The sequence below is a fragment of the Lynx canadensis genome, chromosome C1 (genome assembly GCF_007474595.2).
Source record: "Lynx canadensis isolate LIC74 chromosome C1, mLynCan4.pri.v2, whole genome shotgun sequence".
In the NCBI taxonomy this organism is placed as follows: domain Eukaryota; kingdom Metazoa; phylum Chordata; class Mammalia; order Carnivora; family Felidae; genus Lynx; species Lynx canadensis.
In genome coordinates, this window is record NC_044310.1 from 58,307,078 (window position 1) to 58,333,092 (window position 26,015).

General features: G+C 37.3%; 1 protein-coding gene and 1 long non-coding RNA gene across 8 annotated transcripts in view; one reads left to right on the forward strand and one right to left on the reverse strand.

Moving 5' to 3' along the window:
• LOC115521366 overlaps positions 1 to 26,015 on the forward strand; it is a 160,372-nt gene that overhangs the window by 92,418 nt on the left and 41,939 nt on the right. The window contains exons 4-5 of one of the 4 annotated variants that reach the window (XR_003971038.1): positions 11,327 to 11,448; positions 12,759 to 12,796. The exons of 2 other annotated variants lie outside the window; for them this stretch is intronic. This is a non-coding gene — a long non-coding RNA (uncharacterized LOC115521366). Of the gene's footprint in view, positions 1 to 11,326; positions 11,449 to 12,129; positions 12,168 to 12,758; positions 12,797 to 26,015 lie in introns of those variants that run through there. One more of the 4 variants, XR_003971039.1, reaches the window with a different exon arrangement.
• The window catches only part of PTGER3 (prostaglandin E receptor 3), a 190,661-nt gene continuing 164,923 nt past the window's right edge, over positions 278 to 26,015 (reverse strand). For 2 of the 4 annotated variants that reach the window (XM_030326552.1, XM_030326546.1), the window contains one exon: positions 1,685 to 1,766. Coding sequence is in view for 2 of the 4 variants with exons in the window: in XM_030326544.1 (XP_030182404.1) it covers positions 1,541 to 1,766 (226 nt within the window). In the remaining 2 variants the exon portion in view is untranslated. Of the gene's footprint in view, positions 1,767 to 26,015 lie in introns of all 4 variants that reach the window. The other 2 variants (XM_030326544.1, XM_030326550.1) reach the window with 2 other exon arrangements.

Genomic DNA, 26,015 nt, shown 5'->3' on the forward strand with positions numbered 1-26,015 from the left:
ATATTTCACTTTAAGAAGTTATATTAACCAGATGTTAATATTCAAAATAGCATTACTTCAGACTCACAAACTTACATAATCTTCGAGAGGCATTTGTGCATTAACACCATTTTTGTGTGTGTGTGGAGACAATGTGATAATATAATCTGGTATGTTCTAGAAACTTTTCTTTTTTTTCCAAATCATTTTGACTTTGACATCTACCCATTTAAATAAATTGACATTATCACCTCAAGTTTTATTTTGCCATAACATCAAATTCTCATTCAATGCATGGTTTGTGTTTATAAAGGAATTTGTATTTATTTTTCTTTTTCCTATTATCCATATCCTCACCCACCACACAATTAACATTTTGTTTATTGCACTCACCAGACTTGCAAAATCCTGATAAAGATAGGGAATAGGAAAGATCCAGAATAAGGAAAAGTGTAATAAGAGAAATGCTATAAAAAGGAAAAACACCAGTTGAACTTAAACTAATATACAGAACATGATTATAACTGACAAACAGGTTGTCCATAAAGGTAGAATTCTTCTGTTCTTAATATCTGGTTACTGAGTGTCAATGCTTCAGAAAGAAAGGACGTTCCAGAAAGAAATGTAAGTGGTGGTCGTGGTTTTGAGAAAGATTTGGGAAAATGAAAAGACTGGTATGCTGCCTGTTTCCCAAGATGTTTTCATGGACAAAGTCTGGGCTATAGAGAGAGAAAGAGTTGTTGGAATAGAGACACTGGTAGAGGCAGAGATAGAAATTGAAAAAACAAGAGAGGGTGAGAGAGAGAGACAGAAGATTTACAGAAGACACTAAGAAAATCCATTGTATTTAATAAATGCCAAAAAAGGGTTATTATCTAGAAGATATTTTTAAGACCCTCGAAAATCATTAAGAAATTGACATGTAAACCAGGAGAAATTTCATAAACAGGCCAGTCACAGAAGAAAACCAAATCATCAATAAGAAAGATTCTCAACCTCACATTTCAATCAGGAAAATGTAAAATAAATTAACAATGAGATACCATTTCACACCTACAAGGATGTAAGAAGTGAAAACATCACAAATTTCAGTATAGATACACATGGAGGAAACTCTTATACATATGAACATAAGAAGATGCAAATGTCCTTTGACCCAACACTTCCACTCCTAAATATTTATCTTAGAGAAACTCATGCTGATAGGCACAAGCTAACATGATCACTGTTTTTTTTCCTTTCTTTTCTTTTCTTTTCTTTTTTCTTTTTTCTTTTCTTTTCTTTTCTTTTCTTTCTTTCTTTCTTTCTTTCTTTCGTACTGCTACTTATTATAGTGAAATAGAATAATTTTTTCTTGTCAGGGAACTGACAAATTATGCTTTCTTCAAACTATGGAATACTCTACAGCAGTTAAAATTAATGATCTAGAGCTTCATGTTTCAATATGGATAAATTTCAAGAAATACAATTATGAGTGAAGAAAACCAAGTAGCAAGTCATACATATAATATGACAACATATATGTAAATATTCTAAACTCACAGAACAGTAGGATACAAATTTAATGGATGCATATACATGTAGTAAAAGTGAAAAAAAAACATGCATGGGAACTTCTGGATGGGGTTACCTTTAGGGGTGGGCATAGGGGAAAAAGTGAAAAAGAATTGGTTGGGAGGTGTGGTTTTTCTGTGATATTTTCTTTCCTTAACAAAAAGAAAGTTGAGAAACTTCCAGTGATGTGATCTTGGCAGCAAGGTTGATTTTTAATCTCCAAAAAATTCCTCCTGAAAAATAAGCAAATGAATTAGGATAACAAATGAGAAATCCATTGACAACATCTGTATAAACTAGAAGGCAAGATATTTCCAAAAACTTCAGATTGTGAACACAAGTGATAAATTACCTACAGTAGCAGAATAAGGACACAGCTGGGTGGCAGGAACAGTGAGAAATGAATGGGGACAGCCGGTGTACTCCACTGGTTGAACTCCAACTCAGGGTTCAAAAAATTTGCCAACAAACATTCATTACTAAGGGAAGAAGACCTACATATTCTGGGTGGAAACATGGGAAGACATCTGAGAATAACCAGTGAAACTAGGAAAAGTCCCCAGAATCTGCAGTTTGCAAGTGAATTAAGAAAACTGCATATAGATATGAAAAAAAAAAAATCAAAGTTCTGAGTGAATTTCAACGTATAGTTAAATGATCATACAATTAAGCCACCAGTTAACTTCCATTTACAAGTTAAGTGACAGAACAAGGATGTAAACAATCCAGAATGTAAGGCATTCTATAGGACAACTAATCCAGTTTCGATAAATCAATGCCTGAGGGGAAAAGGAGGAAGGGTAGGACTTCTGTGAATCAAAAGAGACTTACAAGATGTAATCAAATTAAAGTGGGGACCTTGTTTGGATCCTGATTCGAATAAATCAATGGACACATTTTCCAGACAATTCCTAATTTGATTTTGGACTAGGTATGGGATGATAACAAAGTAACATTGCCAATTTTATTAAGTAATGATAATACTTTCTGAAAAGAAAATGTCCACAATTTTTAGAGATTTATATTGAATCACATAGGGGTAAAATTATGTGGTCTGATATTTGCTGTAAAATATATAAAGAAGGAAAATTGTGAACAGTTTTTTAAAAAAATACATTAAGTTATACAAAGCTACATTAATTAAAACAGTGTTGTACTGGCATAAAAACAGACATATAGATTAATGGCATAGAATAGAGAGCCCAGAAATAAAACCTTTTGCATATGGTCAAATGACTTCAACAAAAGTGTTAAGACTACGCAATGGAGAAAAGAACAGTCTCTTCGACAATTGGTATTGGGAGAACTGGATATTCACATTCAAAAGAATGAAGTTGGATCTTATCTTATCTTTTACCATTTACCAAAAATTAACTCAAAATGGATTAAAGGCCTGAATGTGAGACATAAGACCTTAGAAGAAAACATAGAGGGAAAGTTTCATGACATTAAATTTGGCAATGGTTTTTTGGTATGACACCAAAAGTACAGAAGTAAAAACAGACAAATGAGACTGCATGAAATTTCAAAACTTCTGCACATCAAAGAAAATACTCAGCAGAATTAAAGGCAATCTTCAGATGAGAGAAAATATTTGCAAATATTATATATGGAGTTATATCCAGAATACGTAAAGGACCCCTACAACTCAATGGCAACAAAAGGCAGCCTAATTTAAACATGAGCAAAAAACTTGAATGGACATTTCTCCAAAAAAGATATACAAGTGGCCAACAAGCATATGAAGAAATGCACATCTAAAGAAATCATTAAAGAAATGAAAGTTAAAATCCCAATGCAAGATCACCTCACACCTATTAAGATGGCCACTATCAAAAAAACCAGAAAATAACTAGTGTTGGTGAGAATGTGAAGATAATAGAAGCCTTGCATTCTGTGAATGAGAATGTAAAATGGTGCAGCCACTGTGGGAAACAGTATAGAGATTCCTCAAAACATAAAACTACAATTACCATGTGATCCAGTGGTCCCACTTCTGTATATATATCCAAAAGAATTCAAAGAACCTCAGAGAGATATTTGCACACCCAAGTTCATTGAAGCAGTAGTCACAATAGCCCAGAAGTGGAAGTAACCCAAATGTCTATCAATTGGTGAATGTAAAAAGAAGTTGTGGAAAATATATACACTGTAATATTTTTAGTGTGAAAAAATAACGAAATCTTGTCACGTGCTACAACAAGGATGAACCTTGAAGACATTATGCTAAGCGAAATAAACCAGTCACAAAGACAATTGGTGAATAGTTCCACTTCTGTGTGGTATCTATAGTAGTCAAATTCATAGTAACAGAAAGTTGAATTGTGGTTGCCAGGGGCTGGGGGACGGGGGAAATGAGAAATAGTTCAAGGGCATAGAGTTTCAGCTTTGCAAGATGAAAAAGTCCTAGAGATCCATTCCATAACAATGTGAATATAGTTAACAATACTGAATTGCACACTTAAAAATGGTTAAGATGGTAAATTTTGTGTTATGTGTCTTTACCATAATTAAAACATAAATAAAAAATAAATGAATGTGACAAAAATTTGGTTATTTTTATATCTTGGTGGTTGGTACATCTTGTACTAGCCTTTTTAATTTTAATTCTATATCCAAATGTTCATAAGTTTTTTAGTAAAAAAGAAATTTGAGAGAAATATAGTAGTACATTAATATCTGTTAACTTACAGTAGGAAGAAATTGGGTAGGTTTTTTCCTGTGTTTGGAATATTTCATGATTCAGAAGAAGTAATGACTATAGAAAACTGGCAACATTGGACCTTAAGTTTATTCAATTTGAGTCTGTGTGTCCCAATTCCAAATTAGTATAGGATTTCCTTTCCTATACTAGTCTAATCAATTGTGACCAGTGGAGAAGATCACATAGTTCAAATGGGACTGTTAGGAAGATGATGGGATCAATTCCCAGAAAAATGATCTGGGCTTTGAAGAAACTTAGAAAGTGTTTTCTATAGGTTGGAAGAACAGGAAGGATTTTCACTGTAGATAAAAAATCAGACACACATGGGCAATGAGGTCCGGATGTATTTGGCTATCACAGTTTGATGCTGCTATCTACTTGTGCCACTAATAGATCCAGAGACTCCTTTCTATTTTTTTTTTCACTTTCTTGAAGGAGGAAAAAAGCAAAACAAAACAAAACAAAAAATCCTTGCAGGCTTCCAAGGTATCTGCTGCTATTCCCTGATAGCTGAAGATAATCAATCATCTTTTCTTTTCTTTTTTTTTTTTTAATTTTTTAAATGTTTATTTAGTTTTGAGAGACAGAGAAACAGAACCTGAGTGGGGGAGGAGCAGAGAGAGAGAGGGAGACACAGAATCTGAAGTGGGCTCCAGGCTCTGAGCTGTCAGCACAGAGCCTGACGCGGGGCTCGAACCCACGAACCGTGAGATCATGACCTGAGCCGAAGTCGGATGCTTAACCAACTGAGCCACCCAGGCGCCCCAAATCATCTTTTCTTTAGGAAATGCTAAAAACTTGTCAGTTATATTAATGACCAGACAAGATGACTCATGAGCTTTTATACAGTGTTATTATTGACTACATAAAACGAAGCTGAATGATTTTGTAACAGCAATGTCATGGAACAGATAGGTAGCTACAGTTGTGAACATAACATAATGTATAAAACTTGTCGAATCACTAATCATACACCCGAAACCAATATAATATTGTGTGTCAACTATACTCAAATTTAAAAAGAAAAAGCAGAAATTGATAATAATATCAACATCAAAACAAAATTGCATTCCCTGAAACAAATAGGTCATAAATAACTATGAATCTCCCCCCCCCCAACCAGTTACTGAGGAAATCTGCTCTAATAATTTTATACCAACTCTTTATTATATGTTTCTTATGTTTTTGCATGGTTAGGAGAAGTTTCCAAATATGCCCTATTAAAGATCTCTTAACATTTTATTATTTACTATTTATTTTGAAATAATTATAGATTTACAAAAAGCTGCACTAATGAAAAGTCCTTGGGTACCCTCATCTACTTTCTCCCAATGGTTACATCTTGCATTAACTATAGTACGATGTCAAAACAGGAAATTTATATTGGTACAATGTTGTATATGGTTCCATGTCATTTTATCACATGTATATAGATTCCTGTGGCCGGCACTGTAATCAAGATACAGAATTCTTCCATCACCACAAAGGTCTACTACTTTCAGAATCAAATGTGGAAATTTTGCCTCCCTTTGAGTTACTTTACTGCTTTTCACTTGTAATATAATTATCTTAAATACTTCCTCTGCATAGATTGAGATCCACGTCAGAAAAGTATTAATATTTTCTACTGACACTGCAAGAAGGAAATTGTTTTCCTGCTGGCTGGTAGTGAAAGTTCCCCAACTGGCTTCCTCTTGTATCACTTCTGCGGAGATGGGAGGGTGCATTATTACTGCCAGGTGGGGACAGAAGCCCAGGATCCTGGCTGACTTCCACTGACACTGTTGGGAGAGGATTGCTACCACTGAATGAGGGTGGGAGTCCCATCTCCCCGCTTGGCTTCTCTGACATCACACTGCAGGCCTCTACTACAGCCCGGCAAGGGTAGAAGTCTAGGATCCCCACTCAGCTTTTGCTGACAGTGATGGGGCTAGAGCTGCATTTTGTTCCATGGTGCACTTCTGCAGTAGGGCAGTTATTATTTAAAAATTTTTCATCTTGTTAAGCTGTTCCTTTCTTTGTCCTTTGCCAGGAAGAACTAGATTTTATGAGGGCTCTTTTTTGCCAGTTCCCATTGGCTTTTCCAGGTATGGTTTTTCCAGTACCCAGTCCAGGATATAGGAATCAAAAAGGAAGGCCATCTTGGTCTTTCCTGGGTTCCAAGGTTCATAGTTGGTCAGTCTTCTCTATACCTTCACAGTCTTCTTATGTTTGTTTTATATATCATGTCCAGGACTTTTACCTGCACTTAGGGGAAGGAATAGGAAGAAATGCTTTTACTGTATTGTGGTCCAGAACCAGTGACCTAGTGAGATTTTAGAACTTCATGAAGCCTAACTTTGTTTAGGAATTTTTTAATTTGATTAAGCATTAAGCAGCTTTTATTAAACATTTTCTTTGTTATCTAATTGAAGACAATAGAGACATGAGTTACAGTGGAGGAATCACCTCATACCACCTCTAAAAGCTAAACTAATGAATTCAGTGTATCATCTTCAAAGAACAATGTGATTTCCTTTGGAAACCAATAGCAATAGGGCTTGACTGTGGCTTAGGTGTGTACTAAAATGACTAAAGGAAGAAATGTGTGAACCCATTATTAACATGAAACTTCAAAAGGGGGAGTGTTCCAAACACAGTTATAATACTATCCTTTTCAACATCATGAAGTGAGAAAATGCCCTGTACAGAGGAGTGGATTTTCCAATACTGTATTCCTAGATGCTCCGTCCTTAGACAGAAAAATGTATTCACTGGGCTAGCATAATCTAATTCATCCCTTTTGTTCTGATTCCACAAAAGTAACTTTGCACTTATCTGTTGAACTCCAGGCCAAGTTCTTAAGGAAAATAAGCTGAGTAGAAGATTCAAATATCTGATATCTGTAGAAATTTTATTTCTCACTAGAATTCTTTAAACTGGCATGCTCACCAGTATCTCATGAGTTTTGATTAGTGTGAGCCAGTTTCTTATTTCCAAACCTTCAAAGCTGAGGAACTGATGATAAAAAGAAGGAGCCAGAGCATTTTACTGCCTCCTTGTGAAGCTCAGATGGCTTTAAGTACTTTCTCTAAACTCCTTAAATTATTCCAATTAAGTTAGATATATGTTTTAGAAATAGCTGAAACTATACTGCTTTAACATGATGACAGATATTAATACCTAATAGACACTAACTACAGTGAGCTAAGAACTATAAAGAAAAAATATCCTTAAATATTAATATTCAAAAGAGTAAATGTTTCCCAGAGGTAATCTGACAATGTGATAGTAATAATTCTTCCATTCAACAAATATTTATCGAGTGACTTGTACTGTCCCAGGTCTTAGGATATACCAGAAAAGGCAGCAGACAAAACTCTTGTCTGCGGAACTCACATTCTAGAGAATGGCAAAAGGACAGAAATAAGACATATAAGTCATATGGTTGTTAGAAAGTTAATAGGTGTCATGGAAGAGAAAAAGTAAAACAGGGTGAAGAAGATCAAGAGTGTGAAGGTTGGGGGTAAGGCAGAATGTAATGGAAAAGAAGAAGGTCCAATTGAGAAGATGAGATTTTTGCACAGACTTAAAGGACATGAGGGATGTAACAAGGACATCTTGTAAGATGGATATGTTACAAGGACATCTGAGGATAAAGCATTGAAAGAGAAAATGATGGAAAGGATGGCATCAGAGAAGCAATGAAGGTACACATGATAATGTGGACATTTTTTGGCCATTTTTGAAACTAAGTCTTATACTGACTGACACAAGAAGCCATTGAAGATATTGTTTAAACTTTTGTTTTGATATGATTTCAAACTTACAGCAAAGTGAAAAGAACAAGGAATATTTTTATTTACATTAACCAATTGTTTACTTTTTCTCCCAATTGTTTTTATCATTTGCATTCTCTCAATAGGTGATAGAAAGATAGATGATGGATAGATAGATAGATAGATAGATGATTTTTCTCTGAACTATTTGACAGTAAACTGGAGACATTTGTGACCCCTTACCACTAAATAGTTCAGTGAATATTTTCTTAAAACAAGGACATTCTCTTACATAACTATACTACAATTAACAAAATCAGGAAAATTGATATTGATAAACACTGTTATCAAATTCATAGCCTATATTCAAATGTTATCAATTTTCCCAATAGTATACTTTATAGCTGTATTTTTCCCTCTGACACAGACCTGGAATCATTTTTTTTTCTTTAAGAAGTCTAGTTCCTTTTAATGCAAATGATAAGTAGAAATCAAGACATAGGCATTAGGTATGCTCATTGTTAATGCTGTCATAACTTTTAGATAATCTCAGTGGACACATTTAGTACATGTACATGTACATACACATTTTTGGTTATATCTATAATCACTTCTAAATGTGTTTAGCTAGGTAGGTAGATATTAAAAATCATGAGTTTATATTAATACTTTCTATTTCAATCCAATACAAATGTTTCTTCTTTCCACATATATAGCTTCCCCCTAAAATACTAGTCCCATTACTTTCAATATATTTACTCGTATGTTTAAGCAAGTTTTAATATTGCTAACCCATAGTATTGCAAAAAGCCAAACTACTAACTGAAGTTCAATATTTGTTTAAAGTTTTTAAAGGTAAAATTTCATGCAACAAAATGGATAACTCTTAAATGTACAACTTGATAACTTTTGACAAATGTTTACATCTGTGTAACCTGCAACCCGTCTAGTTCTGGTAAGTATGGAACAGAACCAGCTATGGAAAAGAAGTCCTCAAGAACATATGCAAGGAGGTGATTATAATGACTGACCAGAGAATTTTATTTATTTATTTATTTATTTATTTATTTATTTTAAGATTTTATTTTTTTTTTTTTAATTTTTTTTTTCAACGTTTATTTATTTTTGGAACAGAGAGAGACAGAGCATGAACGGGGGAGGGGCAGAGAGAGAGAGGGAGACACAGAATCGGAAACAGGCTCCAGTCTCCGAGCCATCAGCCCAGAGCCTGACGCGGGGCTCGAACTCACGGACCGCGAGATCGTGACCTGGCTGAAGTCGGACGCTTAACCGACTGCGCCACCCAGGCGCCCCAAGATTTTATTTTTAAGTAATCTCTGCATCCAACATAGGGCTCAAACTCACAACCCCAAGATCAAGAGTTGCATGCTCTACTGACTGAGCCAGCCAGGCACCCCCCAAGAGAATTTTAGTGAGGTGCGGAGAGGAGCTAAGGACATGGGGACTGAAATGGATAGGAGATGGAATTAGTGGATTTTGAGATTCATGTGGGGTTGAAGGGTAATAGGGGACATTTTCTTTTGCTGTGTCTGTCATGTCTCTGTGACAACACAGTGATTGGCACAATAGATGTTCATTGTCAAATGTGAAAATATATTGAGAATTCATTTGCTTTTGAATAATCCTAATGGTTTCTTTTCCCTGGGAACAGCTTTCCTTTTCAAGGCCACTTGTAGGTTGGTGCCCACATTTATAACTTGCTTTCTACATTTGCTAATCTTAATATGAATGTGTGAAATAAAAGAGAGAACACAAAACCTGTCTTACGGTTATTATTATTTAGTTTAGACGGCAATTCAGCATTTCCAAGAAAGACGCCTTTCACCTTTACAATGTTAACGAACAAATGCATCACCTTCTAATGAGAGACTTTTGGTCCTGAAACGCATCTGAAACGTTATAGAGTCCATTTAAAATTTTGTATTCTAAAATAATTACAGTTAGTTATAAAAATACCTCTAAGAATGTGGTGTGAAAGAAAACTATGTTTTCTTCTTCTGTCTTGCTTAATAGTTGATAGCATTAAATTTTCTATTTTAAAAAGAAAAAAAAAAAGATGTCAAAATCTCCTTATGAAGCCAGCAGATTTAACTCCAAAATTTCCATATAGGTTATTTATTTTTAGACTTCAGCTGATAGAAAACATCTGTTTTGCTGCAACTTTAATATAACCTAAAAATGCATATGTTCATCATCTTTGTCTCATTGATGTAATTTATATCACCCATATGAAAAACCCTTCCCAAATAATCCTTGACTTGAGGTACTGTAAGTAGAAGTAAATGGTCACTTGCAACACATAAATTCAATCTACAGTTCACTGACCATAGTTTCAGCTGATGTATTCTCTTTATTGCTTTATTAAACGAGATTTTATATTTGTACTATAATATGCATAGATTAAAGATAGCCATCAAAAACAGTGAATGGTGCAAGAGTAGCTGGTATATTTTCATAACAGACTTTAAATTCTGTGACCTTAGGAGTTTATTGAATCTCTTTATAGTTCACATCTCAGTTGGCTAAATGGGGTGATGGAGGCAGTGACCTGATCTGTTTAGTCTAGAGATTTATACGAATTACAGATTCTTTTTTGGGTTTCTTTTTTTTTTTTTTTTTTGGTGCAACATGGTTTTTGGTCATTTCATTGCTCTTTAATATCACCTTTAGAAAGTATATAGAAAAAGAGCACAAAGGTAAAATAAATGTATCATTTTTAAATTTTATGTCTCAAATGTACCAGTAATTACAACTGAGATATAGATCGAAAGGTTTAAAATAATCACTTTTTTTCCCTGACAGACTTTCTAAAATTCTACTATTCTCTTTTTTTTTTTTACATTTATATAGAATCCCAATGTATCTTTTTTTTTATATATATATGAAATTTATTGACAAATTGGTTTTAAAATTCTACTATTCTCTAAAGCCTCTTCTCTGTGGGTATAGTTCTCTATTATTTTTCCCCCATTCTGGGCTTAGATTTCCTCATCTGTAAAAAGGGGCGGTTTACTACGGTGCCCCATCTAGCTACAAATAAGCAATGTATCTAAAGCACCCTACTCAGTGTGGCTTGAGATTTAAAGGTCTGTTGAACACTCTGGGAGACAGCTTTGGGCAAGATCAGTCTCCTGAAGGATATTCAAGGGTTGCTCATGAGGAGGGGAGTCAGGGAGTGCGAGACTCACTTTTCAATGTGCTTCTTGGTTGTTTCAGTGTTTAACTACATACTAGTTTTAAACATGGCTTACAAAACAAGAAGCAACCTCACTGTCACAGGTCTGACCTGCCTGGGAATCTCTTTATTCAGGTATCCCTGAACCCTATTATTATGCAGACCCCTGAATTGGGTGGACTGTCTCTCAGCCAGAATTTGAAGAGATCAAGGAGGCACTGATTGATCTTCCCCACCACGGAAAATTACCACTCTGGGTAGGTCCAGAATTTTCACTGGTAAATTCACCTCCTCCCCCCTCCCCTCCCCTCCCTCCTTTTGACAGGTAAACTGAGTCCCAAAGAGGCATGACACCACACCCTAGTCCAGAGGCACGCTCTATAGTTCTTCTATTGTTAATAAATACATTCAACACTGAACTTCAGCAAAGAAAGGGGTGAAAAATAGTGAGGGGGTGGAGGTAGGAAGCTAGGTTTACCAGTGACTTTGGGTAAGTTTATTTAATCTTTTTGAATCTCAGATTTCTTGCCTATATTTGGGGTCAACAAAATCTACCTTGAAAAGATTGTAATGAGAATTAGAACTACAGTGTAAAGACTTTAGTATTACTGGGGAAAGAGAAGAGACATCATAGGACATCTTTACCATTATGTCCTGGAGTCAGGGAGCCTGTGTCCTATCTCTGTTTAAGTGGACGTTGCCAACTTTTGCTTTTTCAGGAGTAAAAGTGAAATAATACTTTTTGTTTTTTCACAGTTACTAATAGAACGAAAAAAGTAATGAAATTACCTTTTTTATTGTAAAATGTTATAGAAACAAGTGAAATTAATGTTTACTAAACTGCTATTGGAGTTTTGAAATTATTAGTTTATTTTTCATATTTGAATAGAGTTGCTTAGGTTGAAATTTTAAAATATTTTTTAACGTTTATTTTTGAGACAGAGAGAGACAGAGCATGAATGGGGGAGGGGCAGAGAGAGAGGGAGACACAGAATCGGAAACAGGCTCCAGGCTCTGAGCCATCAGCCCAGATCCCGACGCGGGGCTCGAACTCACGGACCGCGAGATCGTGACCTGAGCTGAAGTCGGACGCTTAACCGGCTGAGCCACCCAGGCGCCCCAGGTTGAAATTTTAAAGAAATTACTAGATGTCAAACATACAGTCGGATGAGCAGTCTCTATGTTATTCTCCTTTGCTTCTCTTGTCGCTGATAAGCAGCACCACCAGGGCTGACCTGAGGCAGAAATGAGAACATGTGGTCTTGGCTGCTGTCCCTGGTCTGCCCCAAGACACCTGTGGGGTGAGATTCCCTATTCTCATGCTGAATTTCATCCTCTTGCTCATTGCCTCCATAAGTTACTTCTTAGAAAAGCAAAGAAACTAAATAATTAAGTTTGAGCATTAAAAAAAAATGAATCACAATAAAAATGTCCTTTTAAAACTTTTTAGAGCATGATCATGAATATGGTCACTTTTTGTGATAAATACTAGAGAGACTTACCTATTTATTCCCATATTCCATTCAGTATCTTTTTTTTTTTCAACATTTATTCATTTTTGGGACAGAAAGAGACAGAGCATGAACGGGGGAGCGGCAGAGAGAGAGGGAGACACAGAATCGGAAACAGGCTCCAGGCTCTGAGCCATCAGCCCAGAGCCCGACGCGGGGCTCGAACTCACGGACCACGAGATCGTGACCTGGCTGAAGTCGGACGCTTAACAGACTGCGCCACCCAGGCACCCCAGCCATTCAGTATCTTTAAGAAGCCTAGTCTGTTATATTTTTATTAGTTTCTTTTCTTCAATTTATTTGTCAATGGCTTTACATGTGTGTTTAGAAATTATGTGACTTTATTTTAACCGATTTCGTGAAGCTTTGCGTCTGCGACAAGATTTGCAATTGCACTTGGCACTGTATTTACTTGGCATTATATTGGTATTAGATTTTACAATATCTGGCAATCAGCAAGAAACAGATAAAACATTATACGTAATGGGAGAAAATAGAAGCTAGTGATTAACTCATCAGTGAAAATGTATGTGTTATTAAGACTTTTGCATCACTATACAATCTGCACTAGTATTATTATTCTCATTTCACACAGGAAGAAACTGAGGCTTGGCCTTGTTAAACTCACCTATAATATAAAGTTAGTTTTGTAAGTGACATAGTCAAGAATTGAACGTACATCTGACTTTCAGGGCCCTAACAACATTATAGTAAACAATAAAGAACTTCAATTTGGTTATGTGTTTTAAAGGAAAAGGAAAGCAAAGAAACAAGGTCAAGGTCAATAAAAACTGTTAAAAACTGTTAATTAAATACACAATTGTGTGATCTAGACAATTAATTTTGCGTGAATTCAGAAAAGGATATAGGTTCATAGAATTAGAGAAGATGGGGAATATAGAGATAATTTAGTAATGTCCAAGGCAAGAAAATTGATTGTCCCAAACCACATAATCTGTCAATGACAGGGATGGGTTTTAAAGCTACAATCCCTTGCTTTTTCCAAGATAAATTTGTGTCAAAGTAAAAAAAACAAAACAAAACAAAAAACATTATATCTTAATTGTGAGATCTGAACTTAAAATTTTTTTAATATTTATTTATTTATTGAGAGAGAGAGAGAGTGAGAGCACATGTGAGCAGGGGAGGAGCAGAGAGAGAGGGAGACAGAAGATCTGAAGCGGGCTCTGCACTGACAGCAGAGAGCCCACAGAGAACCCACAAACCATTAGATCATGACTTGAGCCAAAGGCAGATGCTTAACTGACTGAGCCACCCCAGCACCCCAGATTCAAAATTTTTAATAACATCCATCATGAAGTTAGCCCAAACTGGAGAAACTTGATATTACAGTGACACAGAAGAGATGGAGAAAAATATTAGAATGATCCAGCCATTCAACCTGTCTAGATGGAAGCTTTAATGTATATCAGACACTGTTGGGTCCTGTGGCTGCGGAATTAATGAGTAGCTCCCAGTCTGTTAGGAAACCAAGAAACATCTACCAACAAGGATAATATTATGTAATAAGGGCAATTTGAAAGGCAAATCACAAAATGCTGTGGGCACAAAATGAGTGGGGAGGAATTAATTCAGCCTGAGAGATTTCTATTGATTCTGCTGTGGTGCTCCACAGAAGAGATGAGATTTGAGTATAACAGGCATCTAAGAGGCTGAAGGCTGTGCCAATCAGAAAGAACAGCAAAGGTATAAGATGTCATACAGCAAAGTGTGTTAAAGAAATAGCAAGAGATTCAACGAGGCTCTAAATATTTATCTAAGAGCCCCAGAAATGTATTTTGAAGAATGCTTAGCTTGTGAAAATTGTCGAACCATTCTGTTCAGAAATGTTTTGCTAATTTCAAATTTTTCTTAATTTTGCAAAAATCCTTTAGCATACTTTCCCACTCTTCTGGTATCAGCATTAGCAGCCTCACCATTGACATTTACATTTTAATAATTGTCAAAAGATGTAAGTGTTGACCACCCGTAACTAAGCACAAACTCTCATCACATTGGCTATATTTTGCCTATACGTCTTTGAAAAAATGTCTAGACTTTGTCAGACTATTTGTGTTTCAGTTATGAATGGAATTCAATAAAAGGGTAACAAACTCAAATGGCATTGACTAAATGTGAACTAATGCAATGAGAATCTTTCCAGTTCCATAAGCAAAAATATCTTCCCCTTATGGTATCTGCTCTTTGCAGTATGTTCTCCTCTCAGAAGAGTTACCACTCATAAAACTTATTTTGTTTTTTTTTTTCCTACATAAAGCAAAACTTTCTCATCCTTAACATTTTTTTTAATGCCTCAGTGGAATTCTTTGGCTAAGTTCAAGTTTGCATGAGCTTGGAGGGCATCTATATTATAACAGCTTCCATGTCTGTTTCCTTCCTCCTTCCTCCCAGCTCTGAATAGATGGGATCTTAAGGGAAGGGATGAAATCTCACTCATTTAGTATTTTCAGTATCTGGCACTTAGTAGATATTCTATCAGTGAGAAATAGATGAATGAGAATAAGTGAATGAAACTGGTGAAAGCCCCATTGATCTGAGAATTATGAATCTGGTAAGGAGTAAAATTTAGTTGTCTAAGAAAAGAGATTACCTGAGGGAACCTGGGTGGCTCAGTCGTTTGAGCATCTGACTTCAGCTCAGGTCATAATCTCACCACTTGTGTGTTTGAGCCCCGTGTCAGGCTCTGTGCTGACAGCTCGGAGCCTGGAACCTGCTTCAGATTCTGTGTCTCCTCCTCTCTCTGCCCCTCCCCTGCTCTCTCTTTCTTTCTTAAAAAAAAAAAAATAATTAAAAAAAATTTTTTAAAGAGAAAAGAGATTACCTGAAATACTGGGATTTTATGGAGCCAAAAATAACCCTCCCCTTTTTACCCATTCCTGAGTTTGTAAAGTTAGACACATAAAATATATGGACATTTCTTTCAGTTATGCTACTGATACTGTTTAAAGATCATGACCTAAGTCATGACTTAAGTCATCATTTACAATCAAAATAGTTTTCCAATACTTTATCCCAGGGTTGCATAAACTTATCTCCCAAGTTACCTGCATGGCTGACACCACAGGGCCCTCCCAAAGGAGAGTCTCTTTACCACTTGACAGAGAGTAAATCAGAAGATATTTGTTCATTCTAGAAATATTAATCATACACCTGTTATGTACTAGGCAATAGAGATATGATGTTGAATAATTTCTGTGATCACAATGTTGGACTGAAGTGAACAGGTTATTTCAATATAGCATAATGGTGAGCAATAGGGAACTAAGGGAGGACAGGAGGACCCCAAAGCCTGGACTTAGAAAACTCCAGGAATGTTTTCTATGGGATATCTAAGATGTGGCTTGAGGGAAGAGTAATAATAGCTCTCTAGTAAAAAAGGAGTGTTGCAGACCCCCCCCCCAAAAGTATCTGAAACATAAAGAACTTTTTAAAAGTAATTGGTGGGTAGAATAAGAATGGACAGAGAGATATAGAGAAGGAAGAGAAAAGGAGAATGAAAACAAGACAAGAACAGTTGGTAGAGGACAGTTCAGGGGGGCTTTGCAAGCAATTTTAGGTACTTTCCATTAGAATCTTTCCTAAATGGAATAATAGTTAACTGAATGGTTTCCAGCTAGAGAATGACATGTGACAATGGCCACTTTGTGAAATATGTTAGGAAAGATGGCGGGAGGACCATTTGGGAGACTTGAACATCAGTAGAGGCAGGAAGGTTGGAGAGAAGTAGATAGATTTAAGAAGCATATAGGATGCAACATCAGGAAGAATTATGGCAAGTTAGTTGAAGAAGAAGTCAAGCCTGATGCCACTGATCTCTCGCTTAAGTGGAAAGATGGTTTGTCATTCTCTAATCAAAGTAAGATGCGGGGGATGGAGGGGTGTGATTTAGGGTGATGATAATGAATTCAATTTTAGATTGATGAGTTTGGGGTGTTTGGGGGTCATTATTATAGCCACATCCAGTTGGCAGTAGGATATATAGAAAAAATGAAACACAAATGTACTCTGGGCTGGAGACAAAGATTTGAAGAACATTAACAAGATGACAGGTTGATCCAGGTGTTGACATTGCAAAATCTAAAATAGAAGAGATACTGAAAAACTGAAATTGTCTACTGAAAGTTAACATGATATAAAAATGATTTTGAAAAACAGATTCTTGGGGCTCCTGGGTGGCTCGGTCGGTTGGGCGTCCGACTTCGGCTCAGGTCATGATCTCACGGTCCGTGAGTTCGAGCCCCGCGTCAGGCTCTGTGCTGACAGCTCAGAGTCTGGAGCCTGTTTTGGATTCTGTGTCTCCCTCTGTCTCTGCCCCTCCCCTGTTCATGCTATGTCTCTCTCTGTCTCAAAAATAAATAAACGTTAAAAAAAATTAAAAAAAAAAAAGAAAAACAGATTCTTTCAGGAGTGGTTATTACAAAAGCTTCAAGTATTCCCCTTGGGCAGTTATAGAGCAGTCTATCCACAAAAGTATATTTAGTACATAATATGAACTACAGTTGCATCTAATTGCCATGGATTTACTTGCTAATGGTGGCTTTTGTTTGTTTGTTTTCTCAGTTACAACTGGAAATTCTCCCCCATGTTCATCTTTGCCCAGTATATGATTTGGAACAGCTCAATACAATTAGCAATTTCAGTTCAGAACATTGCCAGTATTGGAAAAGCAAAGTGTGACATGTCCTACAAATTAAGATGCACTGCCAAGTATCTTCAGGGTTCCTTGGCTCTGTATGATTAGCTCCCCCATTCATCATGTGTTCATGCAGAATTTTACCATGCCGTCTTGAGAGAATACAGGTACCCAAAATTCAAGATGTAACTGAGTTAGAGGATTCTACTGCTGGAAGAAAACTTAGAATCTACTAAAGCCAACCTCATTCAAGAATCATGGAAAAATCTTTAAGTCTATTTAGGGCAGTTTTCAACTGTGAGTTAAGATCCATTAGTGGGTTGTGAAATCACTTTGGTAGGTTACTACTTGATTGTTTTAAAAACTGAAATAGAATAAAATAGACTAGAATAGAAAATACCAAAGCATATCACACAAAGAACAAGTAAATATTGTTTTGTAGAAATAAAAGCATGGATAGGAATAGAAAAGAAAGGCATTTTAGTGACTATAACAACATGGATAAACGTGGGAAAGTAACAAAAAATAAGGAATGTGCAGGATTATCAAATAGTTCATGATGGTTATTGCTGAATATAAATGTAGATGACTTATGAGAGAAAAAACTGGACCATTACTAGAGCCCATATTGCACTGGGTCATGAGAAACAACTGGGGAATTAATGTGTTATTCAGGAGGCAACAGAAAATCATGGAAGTTTTCTGAGCAGGGAATCAACATGATAGAAAGTGTAATTCTAGAACTGTATGGAAGGTCATCTTGTACAGAGATCAGGTAGCATTTGTAGTAATAATCCAGACATAAGGAACTCAAAATCTATGTGTGTCAAATTTCTTCTTGACTCAGGGATTTCCACAGGATGTTTCTTTTGCCTGGATGCTCTCTACCACAGCTGCTACCACCTTATGCTTAAGCTATTTGCTTCTAGGTTTTCATATATCAGTGAAATTTCCTCTCTGAGGGAAACTTTCTGACCTTCGACACTAGGTTAAGATACATATCACACTTACAATCAAATAATTAATGTACTATTATTTAGCGTCTGTACCATCTGCTAGAATGTAAGCAGAGGGACTCCATAGCAGAGGGACTTTGTCTTGTTCAAAGCAGTGTTCTCAGCAGAGTTGTGCCTTTTAAACTGTTGATTACTGATAACTTTCTGTTGAATAAATGAAAGAATGTTGATAGTAACTACAGAAAGAAAATTAAATGCAGAAGACATTGTAAAGGAAAACCCAGCAGGACTTAGGGATTCATTAGATAATTGAGCAAGGAAAAGGAAAGAACCAAAGATTGTCATTCCTTCTCTCAACAAACATTTGTCCCATATACTGTGTTAGACTTTAGGAAAATGGAGATGAATAAGACATAGTTTCATGGGCAAAAATCAGAGCAGGGGTGTCTGGGTGGCTCAGATGTCTGAGTGGCTTAAGTGTCCAATCTTTATCTCAACTCAGGTCTTGACCTCAGGGTTGTGAGTTCAAGCTCCCTGTTGGGCTCCACACTGGGCAGACAGCCACTTGAAAAAAATAAAAATTAAAAATTAAAAAAAAATTAAAGCAAACTTTTGCATAACACTTACTCTATGGCAGACACTGTTCAAAGCACTTGAGGTACATTAACCTGAAAACAATTTCACAAGACTAAATTCACTCTGATAAGTGGCAGAGCTAGGATTCAGTTCCAGTTTCTTAATTACCCTGCTGTACTGCTGCTTCAGCCTGAAGCAAGGAACACAGACAGGTAAACAGATGGTCACAAAACGACATCATAATATACGCACACACATGGTCCAGGAAGTAGCCCAAAGAAGAAAGTGGTTATCTATCAAAAAGGGAGGGTCCAGGAAAGGCTCAATGAGGGGAAGTGACATGAAACTGAGTTTGGGGGGATTAAATTGAAGTTTTCCATGTGGGAAACATGATGGGGAGACCACTCTAGATGACAGCTTTTCAAGGCAGGAAAGTATGAAATAACATGATGTTTAGGAGGGCCTACAATAAGTTTGGAATTCCTGGAAAATTCCTTGAAGCAGAGGACAGCAAATGGTGCTAAAGAGGTTAGAAGGAGAGGTTTGTCTACCACCCTAAGGAGCTGAGACCTGATTCTGAAGGCTGTAGGAAACACGGAAGCATCGTAAGCAGGAGGAGTGGATGGTATATAATACAAGATCAGACTTGCTTATTAGAAATATCGTGAAGCAGATAAACTGAGGGGTAAGCTAGAAGCAGAAAGACCGATTAGGAGACCACTGCAATCAGCCAGGTAAGAGATTATGGGACTAATATAAGGCAGTAATAGTGGACACAAAAAGAAAAGGATATATGAATTCTGCAGAGCTTGGAAAGGCACTGGATGTTGGGGAGAGAAAAGAAAAAAGTAAGGTCTTTTCAAGGTTCTTGACTTACACCAGACAACTAAAGAGTGGATGGGACAACCAACCAAGGGAGAGGATCTCAGACATTCAAGATGGTGGATTCCATTTGCAGCTCATGTCATTAGGGATAGTCTGACTTTCTAGGTAAAAAGGAATGCACTCAGTAATGTGGGGTCTCCATTAAATAAAATGTTTGAAGTTCACAGTGGACGCCATGGGTGCGAATAAAGTCATTGAGAAAGAACAAAGCAAAGAGCTGAGTGCTGAGCACAGAACCTTGAGGGATTGGTCACAGCAAGGCGAGAAGAAGGGGAGCCAGGGAAGTAAAGTAAACATGACCAGAGAGGCAGGAAGACATTCAGCCAGTGCATCACACATTCCAGAAACAACCTCCCCATGGACTACCATCTGGCAAATTCCTGCTTGTGTGTTCTTTCATTTCATGCTCACATCGTGTTTCCTACTTTGGAAAGGCTTCCTTGATTGCCTCTTTCAATATAAATCCTTCTGTTCTTTGCTACCAACTGCTACTTGTGTATAATTTGCTCTTTATAGAAACTATCCCTTCATATTTCTGTCTGAATTTGTCTTAATGCTTGACTGTAAGCATCCTTAGGACTAGAATAATATTGAATCCATTGCCTACAGAAGATGCTTAATAAATGTTTGTTGAATGGAACAGTTTGGGAAACACTGAGTACCATTTAGTTTCCCTCAGAATGGGCCAGTAGAAAATCTATCTAACTGTATTCCCATTCGATGTTCCTAATTACAATTACTCGCAGTTCTCTAAGTAACCCCTGTTGATCTCTGTTCCTAGAAAACTCATCTCATATTAATTGCCTAATGAAGTCCTACTAATTTTTCAGAGCCCAATCACATCTTCCAGGAGGTCTTTGTCACTGCCAACCCAGATATCAAACCACCATCAAAGCCCCCAGACCCAAAAGTTAATCATCTCTCTTCTGTAGGAACTCTGTTTTATGCAGTTTGTGATTCCACATTTTTTTTTTTTTGCCCTGACTATGCACTATGATTCTGATGTGTTCATCTCTGTGTCTCACATCGTAAACTTTGAGCTTCTTCAGTGGAAAACCAATGTCTTGAAGATCTGTGGCTCCAGCAGCTGTCACAGAAGCCAGCACATGGTGGTGGGTACTTGGGAAATGGGCCAGGAATTGGATGGTTCACAAGCTTATGGCCATCATGTGGGCCACCACTAGAGGGCACTAGCAGCTCAGTCAGACTGGCAGTACTTAAGGTGTTCCCATAGGCTGAGACTCCAAGACAGGGCCCTTTGTGAAGGCACCAGAACTCAAACTTGGACTTTTTTATTTCACCCTGGCAACAGGACGAAGGTGGTTGCGCTCATTTCTGCCTCAGTGTCTCTGTTCTGAATAGCTTATTGGATTTCTAGTTACCTTTTCATCCTCCATGCTCTCTCACATACGTGTGTTCTCCTTACCTCATCAGGTATGTCTAAGGAACAACTCTATTCACATCACCTCTTTTTAGCATATTGTTCAAAGCCCTGTGCAGTTGCCCAACCTGCCTTTGCAATCGTATGTCTGCCACTGGTCCTGATCCTCCCTCATCCTACAAAAGCTCAATAAATATTTTTTGAACTGTGAAGTAATGGTTTTTCCACCAGGGCCCATTAAGTCACAGACCGGAGACGAGTGATTAGTTCCAAATGATCTGGGCAGGATAGAGGCATGCAAAAATGAATAGACAGTGAGGTCAAGCTAAGATTTCTAACATAAACGCACACCTGATTACTTAGTAGCTAGAGCCTTATCTGACCTGAAACTGGCTCTACTCTTAAGTCCCTGTGTGGAGTCAATCAATTTTTAAGGTGCTATTTTAGTTTATCAAAAATTAAATATGCTCTCTACTCCCATGTTCCATTGGAGAAGTATACCTGTCATATTAAGATACTTCTATCAAGTTCCACAGCCTTCTTGCTAAAAGTTTGTCACAGTTAGTCACTCAGAGAATTATAAATATCTGTAGCCTCTGATGTGGTTGTGTTGGAGGAAGGGAGGGGAAAAATGAAGAGGAGAAGGGTAGCAGTTGACTTTTGAAAAGCCATTGCCATATTAAGTATTTTGAATTGCTTCGATTGTTCTTTTCCATGGGTTTGAAGTTTATTGGACATGCTGCTATGAGTGGGTATGGCCTCATGTTGGTAAAGTTGTGAGGAATGGTTGTTTTTCTTGGCCATGTGTTCATATTGTTTTTCCAGCAAGGGATAGTGTATTTCTCTTGAAGAACTATTAATAACTTGTTTCCATCTTGTGAACAGTGTGCCTAACCAATGGTGCTTCCCTCTTTGCAATAGTTGTGTTTGTACAATGGCTGAAAGCTTTGTGTCTCACTTCTGATGGACTCATTTTTCAAACTGAATAAAAATAGCAACCATTATTGAATACTTATTATGTTCCAGGCACTGAACCTTATGTGCACTTAATCCTCACTGCTTATAGTAATTTATAAATTAAGTTCTACTTTTATCTCCATTTTACAGATGGAGAAAACTGAGACTTGGAGAAATTGAGTAAAGTGCCCAAGGGTTACCCAGCCCTAGTTCTATGTGATGCCAAAGTTTGCATGGCAGGTATGACACCCAGATCACAAATACAGATACATATAAAATACCTCATTTGTTTATTTTTATAAAATTAACCCAAATTGTTCTCTAAGCTTGTTTTGCCAGGGTGGTAGAAAATTCAGGGGCGTCTGGGTGGCTCAGTGGGTTGAGCGGCCGGCTTCGGCTCAGGTCATGATCTCGCGGTCCATGAGTTCCAGCCCCGCGTCGGGCTCTGTGCTGACAGCTCAGAGCCTGGAGCCTGTTTCGGATTCTGTGTCGCCCTCTCTCTGCCCCTCCCCCATTCATGCTCTGTCTCAAAAATAAATAAACGTTAAAAAAAATTAAAAAAAAAAAAAGAAAATTCAATTTGAGTCACTACTGGAACACACCATACCATGAAGCTGTGCTGTGTGGTCCTAGAGTTAGTTTTAGTTAGTACTACATCATCTGAGATACAGTCATTTGTCTACTTACTGAGTCCCAGTGTGATCTTCACTGTTCCAGACTAGAATCCAATCCTTCTGATCTGGCCATTCTCTTGCTCCATCTCACATTTGAGGCATCAAAGGGCATCTTTGGAGTTTGGAAGTTTGGAATCTGGTGCCCAGGGTGCCACTCTCGTGGTACACCGAAGAGACATTCCTACTGCCATGGGCCACCTCCCTGAAATGCTATTTTTGCTACTGAACAATGTGTGGGTCTTGACTTTGACCTCTTCCTGAGTTTCTCAAAATCCTGTCTACTGTCATCTTCAGGGTAATAGTAGCATAATTTCTTGAACAAGCTCTCACTTCACATCACAAAGAGCCCTTTACTTTAAGCATCTTCTGTTTTCCACTGTGAAAAAAATACCAGAGGCTAAGAAATAACAAATGTTTAGCTGTGAGGTAGGAAAATATAGGAAGAATAAAGGTAAGCTAATATTCCCATAAATTGTTCTGCCACATGTTTTGTTTTGTTTTGTTTTTTAGGTTTTTCAGATGGGTTAGTCTGAATGGGTGTGGGTTTGCTGATAAGGTATAATGAGTTTTGATGACTGTGTCTTTTCCTTGAAAGTCTATTTTATAGAACCCACTGCCAGGAATAGTAGTATTTCTCTTAAACCTCTGGTTTATTTTTGTGTGATGGATACCATGAGTCATGTGACAGACATTTCCCTCTCCGCAGGTCTTTTGGAGACATTTCGATCAGATATGTGTCTGTGTATTCTGATATTCCTAAGAAATATTTTCTAGGCTGAGATGTTTGAAATAAAGAGAAATTTGCTTTAAAAATACTTCACAGGGGCACCTGGGTGGCTCAGTCGGTTAAGCGTCTGACTTCGGCTCAGGTCATTATCTCACAGTCCATGAGTTCGAGCTCGTGTCAGGCTCTGTGCTGACAGCTCAGAATCTGGAGCCTGCTTCAGATTCTGTCTCTCTCTCTCTCTCTCTCTGCCCGTCCCCTGCTTGTGCTCTGTCTCATATTGTCTCAAAAATAAATGAAAACATTGAAAAAAAATTTTATAAAAAAAAATACTTCACATTATCATATATGTCAGGACATGGTAAGGAGGGAGACTAATGAAAGTGGCCTCTGATTCAGTCTTTTTAAATAATTTTTAACATTTCTCTTTTTAAATATATAGATTCTAGATTTTTATGTTTAACTAGCAAATATGGTGTTACTACTAAGTAACACTTGTTTAGACCTGATATCACAAGTATAAAAGAAAACCAACAATATAATGCTTTCATCTTTGTTTCTCGTTAAATATTTGTTTTTCCTTCGTGGAACTGGGAGAAGAGAAAGTTTCAGGTCACCCCAGAAGGCACAGAATTGCTGGGCCAGCCATCTAGAAGCAAAGCACAATATGGACCTGTCCGTATTTATACCTCCTCCGCCCCAAGGCAATTCCATAGACTTGAACCTCCCCACCCTTCAGAACAGGAGAAAATTGAATTTATTTCCACTTAAGTTCCAGGAGGTTGCCATGTTCCCCATGGGCACTCAATAAATATTGACTAAATTGAATGTTGCCCTGTGTTATCTTCCTTTCTTTCTTTTTCCTTCCCTGGTCCTCTGACTGCTTTCTTGGGGCCTTGAAAATTATATATATATGTATTTTTCAGATTCTTTTTGTCTCATCAGCTCTCAGTGTGAGGCCTCTCTATTTTAGTATCACCTCTTTGTGTTTGTTTTCTCTGTGTGTCTTCTCTCAGTTTCTCTTGGAATCTGTTCTCTCTCTGCTTTCTTTTTCTGAGACTGTCTCTCTCTGTTCCTCTACTCCTCCCATCTCTCTGTCTCTCTGCCTGTCTCTCTCTCACAGATGTACCTTTCTGTATTTGTGTTTGTTCTCCCCCTGGAGTTATCATCTGAAGGGGTTCACAACAAGCCTCCCCAAAATGTGCTACATAGTCAGGTAGATTCTTTGAGCTGTAGTCAATGATGTCCCAAAAGACTCAAGGAAGAGTTTTTACCATCCCCTTAGCTGCCTAAAAGAATTTAGATAGAGGGCCTTGTCCCAGAAGAGAACAAATCACCAGATGAAACTACAAGGAATATGGGACAGGTATGGTAAATTTTCTGTGTCCTATTATCTTTACTTTGCATGGCAAACATCTGTTTACCACACATTTGCTCTTCCCATTTTCCTGTGAATTGTCTTTCTCCCCTTTGAAGTCTCAGACACCTACCCCCTTCTTAGCTCAAGATGTCAATAAGCCTTAGTTGCCTGACTGTCTGGGGGTCTCATATTGTTATGGCACTCCCATATGCAATTAAATTTGTCTTTCTCCTGCTAAGTTTTCCTATGTCAATTTAATTAATAGACCAGCCAAAGGAACCTAGAAGGGTAAAAGAAAAAAATTTTCCTCCCCTACACATCAAAAATCATTCCCTTTTTTTCCCAAGAGATTAGACATATTTGAAGATTTTTATAAGTGCTCAGAATAATTAATTTTATGCTTTCCCCCCCTTGAAATAGCATGTTTAGCCCCTAAATATGGGAATGCAGTAACAGTGGATTGGTCTGTATCAACTACAATACATTCTAAGTCATGTAGAGTGATTGTGTCAACTCTCCTCTGGATTTTCTGTTTGCACTCTGCCCAGACAGCACTGCATTCCTCTGTTCCTTCTGACACAAATACGGCAACATTTCACCAGGCGACTATTAGCCTAGAGGGAATACTAACTTCCCCCTTCCCCTAGAGTTTATATCCCATTCCAGTAATTTGGCCCCAGATACTGGCACAGAAACACTGGTTGCATAAAGTCCCTGGAGCCTGATACTTACTTTTTGTCCTCTGTGCCTCCAATTTTAAAAACTGAAATGGGACACTGGTTTGCTATTACTTTCCTACATTGACTTTCTGGTGAAGATTTGAAGGGTGTGGTCAACCGCCTCTGGGGTTTCACACAAGTAACTGTATTGCCTTGGGCATTAAAATTAATCCTCCAAACGTTATTGGTAAAATAACAAACTAATTGTTATCTAAGAAGGTATATGGAGGATTAAACTTTAAAGGTCCCTGGTACGGATAGACTAAACAAAACCTTTGCCTTTGTATTTAGGAGAAAAATCATATTTTTTTCCCCTTAGACTCTCAATATTGAGAGCTTACCATGTGCCGACCACTTTATGCAAAATATCTCATTTACTCTTTACAGCAACTCTGCAAGTTAACAAGATGACCCACGTCCTCGTTTT